Raw genomic sequence first — 10,493 nt, forward strand, 5'->3', positions numbered from 1 at the left:
GCAGGACAGCACCACTGGACACATCCTGGGAGTCTCAGAAGGCGGCAGGAATATTCGAAAAAATAATGAGCAAAAGCTTCCCAGTGTGATGAAAAGCATAAATCTACACATCCAAGAAGCTCAGCGAACTCTAACTAGGATGAACTTAGACTTCTACCAAGACACCATATACTCAGTTGGTCAAGAATCAGTATTTTCATTATCGTTTTTGGTACTTTTCACTCCAGAATTGATATGTGGTTCCTTTTATAATTTCTATACTGACATTCTCATTTCATTCATACACCATATAATCTTGGAAGCAACAAGAGAAACGCTTCCTGCTCGGCACGAGGAGCCGTCACATTTCTCCTCGGAAACGACGACGGCCAGAAGGGAATGTGGCGACACATCCGAAATGCTAACAGGAAAAAGTATAAAAAAGCCAAAACCTGCTTCAAGGGTCATTATTGGGTAAGACTTACCCACGAGGAAAAAAGTCAGTATAAACACCACACTCATGATGATCTTCCACGATCGGGTCAACCTAGAAAGAGTAAAAACAGCGAAAAGAGTCACTGCTTCGCTGTGAACCTTTAATTTGAACGTTAAACTAACCACTACAAGCAAGTCAAGGCACGCGCTTATTCCAGGTCGAATTTGTGCATTAATCTCTAGTGCATCGTCTTCGACACCGACAGGAAACAGTTTTCGGGACGGTGCGTACGTATTCATACATACAAAGACGTCCCTGACTTCCACACACGTTTCCGTTGAGCGTTTGTATGTGCGCGGACGCGGTCTTTTTACATGCGTATAAATGCTTAGAAAGAAGAAAACAAAGGTTACCCTTGAAGTCTGGGTATAGATTGTGCCAAAAAGGAAAAGAAAACAGGTCGGAATCCGATTTCGTGAAAATTAGCGAGCTAAAGGACTGTGACAATCACCAGCCGTCTGGTGACGCTCTCCGAAGTGACCACAGCCTTTCTGTCCACTTTATTTGGCAGCGTAACGTACGTATATGTAGAACGGGCAGAAACCATCGTCGCACGGCGCGTGGGCCTTCGCGGAACGAGGTGTCCGTGTGACCTCCGCCAGAACGGGCAGCAGCGCACCCACAGCCCGCCAGACCCTGCCCTTCCCGCCCCACGGCCACCTCGGCCCCGAGCCCCGTCCCCACCCAGGAGGCCTGCCTGGGCCCAGGCATCTGGAAACGGAATGGCGTGCCTCAGGTCCCCCGCGCTCTGGGCGGCGAGGCCGGAGACACAACGCCACCACGATGCTCGTGACGGTGCTGCGGGAACGTCCCGTCCGTGTCTGGAGCCCGCACACACGTTCCGAAGCTGAGCTCCCCAGACAGCGGCGCGGGGTCGCGGTGCCCCGTGCTGAGCCCATGCGGATGCAGCCACACGCTTGCACAGAGCAGTCACGATGACAACGTTTTCATACCCCGCTCGCTAAAGGAGAAGAAAGAGAAAATGGCAAAAATAGGCCGACCAAGCCAAGACAGAAGACTCGGAGCTTCTGGACAAAGCTGGCAAACAAACGCTTCTACTCAAAACGTCTGGGAAACCAGGTTAAGGTGGATCATTCATCAGTCACAGATGAGAACTTGGTGCAGCAGGAGACACACTGGGCCACAGCTCCGAGCGGGGGCAGCGCCAGTCCCGGGTCCTGCAGGTCACGACCGCAGTGTGGGCTTCCGTCCTCCTCTGCACCAGTCGAGGGGCCCGTGACGAGTGGCCGCGAAGGTGACCTGAAGCCTGGAACGCGTTTCTGCTTCGACGCGGGCACGTCTTTAAACGTTGCTTCCTTCAGCTCCGTGTGCAGCCGACAGCAAATGGATCACCCACGTTAGTTTTTCCGAGCTGGCCCACCAGATGCCGTACAGGTGGCTCGCAGTGGTCCGTCCTGAGCGGGATTGTCACCTGTGGCCCTGGATGGGATCAGCCGCTGCCAGGGGGCGGGCCAGACTTAGAGGGGCCCGAGTCTCCCACCAGGCCCTTTAAGTCACCCACCTCCCCGCCGGTGCCGTGGAGCTGGGGGCTGCCCTGGGCTGTGAGGCGGTGCCGGAAGCAACGAGCAGGTCCCCTCCTGCTGGGGACACCAGGGGCTGTGCTCCTGAATCCCCCTCCCCCGCCCCAAGTAGGGTTGGTCCTGTGGGGCTACTGTGTAGAGCGCATCACGCAGAGGTCATTACTGCCCTCCGCGGGGCTGATGGCGTGAAAATGGCCCATCCGCACAGTCCCAGGGGTGGGCGCGCTCGGGGGCTTGTGACTGTCACAGCAAGTGCTCCTCTTGTGTGACACCTTCGTGGTGACGCCTTCGTGGCACTCAGCTTCACTGTTACCGCTGGGCAGGGTATTTTGTCGTTTGCAGGTTTTGCTACCCCAGCAGGCGGCACGGGGGACAGCAGAGGGCTTGGGTCTATGGCCCGGCGGGCGGCGGGGTGGGGGCAGGGCGTCCTGCCGCCTCCCTGCGTGGCCCTGGCTCTGGCGGCGGACCGCAGCTGTGGCTCAGACAATGCCCCCCGCCCCCACACCGAGTGCCCAGCTGCACCCACAGATGTCGGCCGCGCCCGCCGTGTCTGGGGCCCCGCACCACCGCCAAGCACGCGACCCAGAGCCCGGGGCTCGCTGCCGCCGGCCGAACCCTTCAGAGCCCCGGCCCCGGGCACGGTGACTAATCCGAGCTCCCCGGCACAGGAAGAAGAACCTGCCCCAGAAAGCCGCGTGCTCGGGGCAGCTGCAGAGCAGAGCCCTGGGAATTCTTTTCTCTGAGAAGGGGGCAGTTCTTGCTGGGCGTTTCTCCAAGCGCACAGGGCCCCTACGCCGCGGCAGGTGGGACATGGGACCGTACGGACTCCTGCTGCAGTTACGCACCCGCTGGGGTCCGGGTCCTCGCTCCCCAGCAGCAGAGCGTGGACACCGGCGCTGCTGCTGGCTTCTTCCGGAGCACCCCTGAAAGCGCGGGCGCCTCGAGACGGCTTCGGCCCTCCACTCATGACCCCCAGTGACAGACTGCCGGCGGGGGACGGAGAATGCCACTCGTTTTCCCTGTCTCGTGGGACACGTGACACTGCCCCGCGGGCTGGCTTGGGCGGGGTTCCCTGTCTTCTTGCTTCGTGGGAGTTTCTCCTGGGAACTGAGGGGGCGAAGCCTGACGCGCCCCGGTCCTCTGTTGCATCAGCTTCTGCGACGTGTCATAATGGGCCACCTCGCCACCCAACTGCGTGGGCACAGCCTGGCTGCCCCAGCGTCCCAGCCTGCCGTGTGGCGCGTGGGTCCCCTGCACTGCTCTGCCGGACGGGGCCAGCCTTTCTCTGGGTTTGCTTCAGAAGTTTTCAACAATAAAATGCCACGAATACGATGGACGACTTCACAATATTCCCCGAACTCACCCCTCTCCTTTCTTTCCCACCGATAGCCACCATCTGAGAATGAGCACACAGACTCCGCGTGACTTAGACACTTCACCGCTAGCTGTACCCATGAGTAGTGGGCTCTCTGTCGGCGCTGTGAGCTCAGAAGAGACAGCTGTGTCCTCACGTCGTCTGTGCTGACACGTGCTCACGGCGGCCGCGGGTCGGCGCTCTGCCGCACGGCCCCTCACCCCGTCCCGCTCCGTGCGGGTGGACGCCCAGGCGGCCTGGGTGTCTGGCAGGACCGACGGCGCCCAGCGCCTGCTCCTGCTCGGGCCTCGGGCCGCGTGGGCACCCACGGGGCCGTGGCCGTGCCGAGCGCGTGGACGAGGGGGTGGGCGGCGGGCGCCAGGGGCACGGTCCCTTTTCTCGCAGCCCTTTGCCCTCTGCGGAGACCTCCGTCCGGTTTAACTTTCCACCAGGAACCTACACGGCTTTGCTCCTGGTCCCCACCACGGCGTCTTAGCGAACCTGTCTTTGCCAATCAAGCAGATTTTTTGAAATGGTGTCTCAGAAGTTTCCTTTTGCATTCGGACGAGTGAGTCTGAGCCCTTTTTTCAATGGCTAAGACCCCCCTTCTCCTGGGTTCTGCTTATTTTCTTATCTATGTGTTTCTATTTTCATTTCTTTTGCTTGAAATTTTTTTTTTAAATTATCATTTAAAATTTCTTTATGTTTTGCGTACTTATTTAAAAACCCGTTCTAACTCCTGGATTAAAATGCAGCGCATCCTGATGAGCCATCGCCTTCTACGTGGCCCGGTTCTTCCGCAGCCTGGGACTGTGGGGTGGCGGGCTGGCTTCGAGCGTGGGGTTTCCTGCTTTCACTCCCTGCTCCACCATGTCTGTTTTTACCCCGTGGCTCCAGCTTCCGAAAGTTTCTTAGAAAGTGCCGACGGGACATAAAGAAGCCCTGGCTCCCTCTGTCCTACAGAGGTGATGGTCTTGTTTTCCCCAGGACCTCGAAGACCCAACCTACTACTCATCATTGAAACACATAAATATCTTTGAAAAAGGAAGTATTTGTCTTAAAATTATTTTAGATTATCATAAAAAAAAAAGAAAACAAAAGTTTAGAACTCCCTCGGGTTCGCGAAACCCGGGTCTACAGAGCGTGGTGCGTAACCGCAGCGTGTGTCCCAGGGAATGTTCTGGAAGGGTGATGCACCGGCCTCGCCACCGGTGGCGGTTGGGGTCCCGAAGAGAGTGGGCGGGGCAGAGAGGGAAGGTGTGTCTCCTGCGAGACGTCCATCACCTTCCCTCCGCGGCAGGTAAACCAGGAGAGTCCAGTGGGTAAGGTGGGTCGAGCGCTTTGGAAAATGGGAATTTTACTCAATGCATTTTTATCCTCTTCTCGAAATACTCATGAGCAGGAGACAGGTACATAGGGTGTAAGTTATTCATAATGAGATGCCTATGTATAATGTGTAATGTATCCATAATATATGGGATATACGGTACCCATAGATAGTTATGTATAAAGTATCTATTTATAAGGTAATATTTTTTCTAAACGTCTACACAACAGCATAAAATTATGCACAAGAGATTGTATGGGTGGGGATGTGGGGCTCTTCCAAACGCAGAGCCGTTGGGCATGACAGAAAGACCACGCTGACGAAGTGCAGGGAATGAAGACTTTGAGCCATTCTCCTTCCGAGCGGATCATTCCCGGGCCGCGTTTCCATTGGCCCAGCGCCCCACCTGGTTCTTATGCCATCCGGCATCTGCACACACTTGGAATTTCGATCACACTCCAAAAGTCAAAACTTTCTTCTAAGGAATGACCACTTTTAAAGTTATAACTCAGACTATGACTGTGATTAGTAAGGGACGCTGTCAACTCGGGTGAGTCCTCAACTCCCCTGCAGACCAGTGCAGAAACGGAGGACTGCACTGTAGTCAGGACGGCTGCACTTACTGTGATCAACGTTTTGAAAACAACCTTCCGCTTATTGTACAACCCCCTAGGCCGACGACGCGGTGACTTATGCAAAAGCGAGCCGCATCGCTCTTGGTGACAGCCTCGGCAAACCGATGTACAGCGGGCAAACGTTGGACGTAGCGCTGTGCAGTCTTGATGGCCTACATGACTGGGGAGACCGCAGAGGGGGGTCAGTTCCGGTCACGAGTCGTCCCGTCGCCCTGGCCCATATGTCTACCTTCCGCCAGACGCCTGTCTTTACCCCTGTAAGAGAAGCGGCGCCTCGTTTAAAGTTGCTAAATGGCCACCATTAAAATGTCTTGATTATTTTTTAAATTTTTAGCAAAAAACAGAGCTTCCTGCTGCCTCGATGGTTGGATGGGGCTGCGCTGACGGTGTCTGTGACGCTCGCCTTGTCAGAGTCACACCGGGCCAACCGGCCAGGGCAGCATGCAGCTCTCCAGATGGCAATTGCCACGGCTGTTGGCTTCACGGAAGGGTGGGCGGACATGCGGTGCATGGCGCCCCTCCTCGCCCCGCTTGCGTGGACCCCCATCCAGCCAGGCCGAAAGTTCGCACGAAAAAGTCCAGGGCGGGGCGGGCCTCTGGCCACTGTTCCTCGAAACTGGCCAACGGCTTTTTACGTGTCTCAACTTTCAAACCAGAACTGCGCGACCGGGTCCAGGTGCGGGAGGCGCGCTCGCGGGGTAACCGGGGGCTGCTGAGCCGTCGGCAGAAGTGCGTTTGCGGGATTCCCCAGGTTCTCGCTCGTGCTCCACGTGCGTTGAAGAAACGGGTCGCCGACGAGCAAACCGCCGCGCTCCTGCGGCCCGCTGGGGGAGCTCGGGGCGCGGGAGGCGCGGGGCGCGGGGAGCACTCTCGGGCCCCCCAGCGGACAGTTGCCGGCGCCGCCCGCGCCCCGCCCCTGGCCCCGATTGGTCAGCCGCCCGTCCCGCCCGCCGTTGCCCGGGCGACGCGACTGGCGGCTCCGCGCGGCGCGGGGAGTTCGGGACCCGCCGGGTGTGGACTTGGCCTGTGCGGCGGCGGCGGCACCGCCCGGACCCTCGGAATCGGGCGAGCGGGGCGCGGAGGGGCCCCCGGCCACGGACGGGGCAGCGCCCGCCCGAGGGGGCTCGGAACCGGCTGCCCGGTGCCGGCGCGCCCTGCCCCGCCGTACCCCGCGTGCGGCCGCGCCCCGCCGCGCCCCGGCCCGGCCGCGCCCCGCCGCGCGCCCGCGCGCCCGTGCGCCCTTCGCGGGCGCCGAGACGCCTGCGCCGGGGCGGGCGGAGGCGGACGCGACAGACGGCAGCGGCGGCCCCGGGTCCCCGCGCGCCGCACCGCGAGCCCCGGCGCAGCGACGAGCCCCGACATGAGGAGCGCGGGGAAGGAGCCGCTCGGCGCCGGCGCGGGCCGCTACGCCCCCTGCGGTGAGTGGCCGCCGGGCTCGGCCTCCTCGGCTGCTGGGGCTGGGGGGCGGGGGGCTCGGCCTCCTCGGCTGCTGGACAGTCGGCTCTCGACCCGGGCTGAGCTAACACGTGATGCTCAGAGACAGGGCACAGGTCCAGTGCCCCAGTGCCCAAGCAAGGTTTAAAGGGAAGTGGGGTGCGGGTTTGTCTTGTTTTTCTCTGTTTTCATAGAAAGGAAGCCAGGCTGCCCGCTGCCCCGGTGGCTGTGGGGGCAGCGCTGAGGTGTCCCCGTACCAGCCCCCCACCTCATGGTCTCAAGGCCTTCCCCCCTCCCCCCAGTGCTGACCTAGGCACCTCCTCCTTCAGCGGCAGCGTGTCCTTCTCTGATGGCCTCTCCCGGCCCCTAACTTACACCTGGCCCAGTTAACCACATCCTGCTTACAATGCCTGTCGCAGGAAGCCAAACGGCGGGTGTTCGCAGCCTCTGCGCTTAGCAGGGCTGAAGCCAGGTCAGGGCGGAGGAGGGCAGCCTGCGTGTGGCGGCCTGTCCCCTGTCCCTGCCGGTTCTGACTGCTCCCCGTCTTGGGAAGGACTGGAGAGGAAGGTGGAGAGGGCTCACTCTAGAGGCTCCACAGCAGAGGCGGGGAGGGGCCGCAGCCCTCTGTCTGCCCAGAGGAGACGGAGCATGGATTTCACATGACCTAGATACGCTTCTGGCCCCCGCCGACTGGGACCACTAGTGGTGACACGGTGGCCCAGCCGAGAGCTGTGGCTGGGGTACTGGAAGCCTGGTGGTTTCCCTCCCCTGCACGGGCTCAGCCTACGTGTGACCCACTGTGCCTTAGTGAGTGGTCATTTAACCTCAAAACAGTGCGATGAGGTGTCACGAACCTCGGTTTATAGATGATGAAACAGGCACAGTCTTAGGACGCTGCCAGAGGTCGCACCCCTCACAGGTGGCTCCCTTGCCAGGGTTTGACCACTGTCCTCTGGGGACCTGGTGGCCAGAGGCGTGGACGGTGGGGCTGTCCTCCGGCGCCCCTGTGGTACGCGGGCGTGGGACCCTGTGTGCCTGGGGACCAGAGCTGCGGGCCCTGGGTCCTCGCCCGTCCCTCTCGACTGCCTCCTGGTTGATGGAATATGGCAGCTCACAGAAATCCACAGGGCAGTCGGTGATCCAGGGCCATGCAAGTGATAATTGTCTTTGAGCGATAGAAGCTACAGGACAATTCTTGTCCACCTTAACCTCGTGCGTGTGCGCTGGTGACAGCTGGTTCTCGGTGACTTGGGCCTGGGCTCTCTGAGCTCCTTTGCACACGCTTCCAAAGCTTCCAATAATGAGAAAAAAAGCAGACACAGTGTTCTCTGTGGATTAATTAGTAATCACAACGCAGGAAAATAAAGCAAGAATCGAACGCCTCCTGTCTCGGAGACAAGACTCGGAGACAAGACTCGAGCGGAGAGCTGAGTGTGATCAGCAGCACCCTAAGCTCCTAAACTTAATTCTTATGCTGATTTTCCATGAGCTTCTCCTTGCTCCTTTCCCAGTGGGATTTTTCTCACTTTCAAAACTTTAGTGTTGATTCAGCTAATTATTGTCCTTAAGATATTTAAAAGACTTGCCATGTTAAATATTTACTTACATGCAGTGAACCCAGCTTTAGTTCTAAGGAGAAATTGGACGTCTAAGCTTTTAGCTTAGAGGACGATGATTTTTGTTCGTGGGGTCCCTGGCTGCTCGTGTGATTGCTCGATCTGAGGTCGTGTCCCCGTTTAGCTCCGTGCCTCCTGTGCTGGGCAGGCTTCTCCAGAGCGACAGAACCTGGCACGTGTGTACGTGTGTAGAACCTGGCGCGTGTGTACGTGTGTAGAACCTGGCGCGTGTGTACGTGTGTGTATACACACCAGAGAGAGTGAGTTTAGGGAACTGGCTCACACAGTGGGAGACTGGCAGGTGGGCCGCAGACCCAGGGCCGAGCGGCTGCTGCATGCGCCTTGAGCCTGACGGCATCTGGGGGCAGAACTCCCTCTTCCTCTGGGGACCCCTGTCTCTTTTCTTAAGCCCTTCAACTGATTGGACGAGGCCCACCTGCATTAGGGAGGGTGACCTGCTTCACTCAGAGCCTATTGACTTAAGTGTCCATCTCATCTAGAGACACCTTCACAGCATGTATGTCCTGTGGCAGTGTCCCCTGTGGCAGTGTCCCCCATCCCAATGGCCCATGCAGGACGAGCGCCCTCCAGGCATGGCTGTGTTCCAGGCAGTACACTAAACCACCTGACCTCGGCCCCCTCCTCCCCAGACTGGTACTACCACCTTCCTGCAAAGCGGTCCGAGAAGGCCGTGGATGTCCCACCGGCGTCCCAGATCCCAGGCCTCAGCGAGCTTCGGGACCCCCCCAATGGGCACGTGCTGGGGACGCGGAGGTACTGGATCAAAGAGACGGACTCGGAGTACGTGAAGCTGGCCAAGCAGGGCGGCCGGCCCGGTAAGCACGCCAGCGCCTCCGGAGTCTTCCGCTGTGTGGGGGCAGCGGGGGTTGTTTGGAATCATTTCTTCGTCCGAGCGTGAGTTGTGCACAGGCGCTGGGGGGTCAGGCAGTGGCGCAGCAGGCACGCGTGCGGTCTGGAGGGGCGCGCGGCCGCGCGGGAGCGGGCAGACGCCATCGTCGGAGCCCGCGGACTGGCCTCGGAGCAGTTTTCTCCCGGGTGACTCCCTGGGCGGGATTCAGCCGTTTCGCTTTCGGAGTACCACCTCAGGAAGCTGTCCACACCACAGTCTGTGCCCGTTAGTGGCCTGGCCGGGGCCACCGCTTCCTGAGCAGCTCGCGAAGCGTCCCCTGTGGGCCATTCTCGCTGCCCTCGCCCCGTGCGTTAACGTGTAGGTGACGGGGAGCTTAGGCGAGCTCCAGCGGGTGTGTCGGGGAGCCCCTAACCTCATCCGTGAGTGAACTGAGAGGGCTCAGATGCCGAGGCTGCGAGGCTGGCGGGGTTCGAGGGGGGCCGGCTGGGGAGACCCGAGGGGTTTGGCCTGGAGGGATGACGCTCTGCCATAACAGGGGGTGCTGTGTGCACGGATGCCGGCTCAGGGTGGGGGTGCATGAGGCTGTCCCTCTGCGCTCCAGACAGGGCCCCACTTGAGCATGCGCATAGGTGGGTGATGACCGGGGTGCCCGGGGCCCAGAGCCGACCCCGGGAGGAGTCAGTGCCCCTCGTAGGCTGTGACCAGCCAGCTCGTCATGCCGAGGGGCTGGGGGCGGGAACCACTCACGGTGCCTCTTTTTGGTTTTGAGATCTGTTGATGCACTTGGTCCCCGGGACCGGGTCCGGGACGGGGACCAGGAAAGGCTCCGCAGTCACCTACTCCCTGCCCGACTGGTACGTCCACCACAGCAAGCCGCCCACGGCCGACCAGAGGCCGTGAGTATCGGGAGGTGCCCGTCATCATTAATCTCCATGGGAAAAAGCAGCGCGATGGATTTTTAAAGACACAGATGTCTAATGCGGAAACCAGCAGTGTGACGGCCAGCTCTCGGGCTTGGGTTGGGGCGCACTGTCAGAGCACTGGGGTTCAGGGTTCTCTCTCGAGGCATCCCACGGGGGCTGCTCTGGGGCTTCGCTTCGAGTCTGATCTCTGTGCCCCAGGCCCCGGTGGCACCTTCCTCTGCAGACAGAGCTTGGTCTTCGCACTGGGGGAGACAGAAATGCAGGGAGGCCTAAGTTATCACGCTGGCCAGAGTTAGTTCTGGGGAGCCACTGTCCCC

General features: G+C 59.8%; 2 protein-coding genes across 3 annotated transcripts in view; one reads left to right on the forward strand and one right to left on the reverse strand.

Annotated features, from left to right (window-relative positions):
- The window catches only part of SUN3 (Sad1 and UNC84 domain containing 3), a 21,924-nt gene extending 14,735 nt beyond the window's left edge, over positions 1-7,189 (reverse strand). Inside the window, exons 1-2 of one of the 2 annotated variants that reach the window (XM_039847115.1) lie at positions 7,076-7,189; positions 465-526 (exon numbers count right to left, since the gene is read on the reverse strand). In XM_039847115.1, the coding sequence (XP_039703049.1) occupies positions 465-501 (37 nt within the window). In that variant the 5' untranslated portion in view covers positions 502-526; positions 7,076-7,189. Of the gene's footprint in view, positions 1-464; positions 527-2,861; positions 3,262-7,075 lie in introns of those variants that run through there. The other variant, XM_039847116.1, reaches the window with a different exon arrangement.
- Positions 6,553-10,493, forward strand: part of CUNH7orf57 (chromosome unknown C7orf57 homolog) — a 12,811-nt gene continuing 8,870 nt past the window's right edge. The window contains exons 1-3 of the mRNA XM_039847125.1: positions 6,553-6,750; positions 9,033-9,218; positions 10,023-10,149. Coding sequence (XP_039703059.1) covers positions 6,693-6,750; positions 9,033-9,218; positions 10,023-10,149 — 371 coding nt within the window. The 5' untranslated portion in view covers positions 6,553-6,692. The remainder of the gene's footprint in view (positions 6,751-9,032; positions 9,219-10,022; positions 10,150-10,493) is intronic.

This window comes from Pteropus medius, unplaced genomic scaffold (assembly GCF_902729225.1).
Source record: "Pteropus medius unplaced genomic scaffold, Ma_sr-lr_union100, whole genome shotgun sequence".
NCBI classification, from domain to species: Eukaryota; Metazoa; Chordata; class Mammalia; order Chiroptera; family Pteropodidae; genus Pteropus; species Pteropus medius.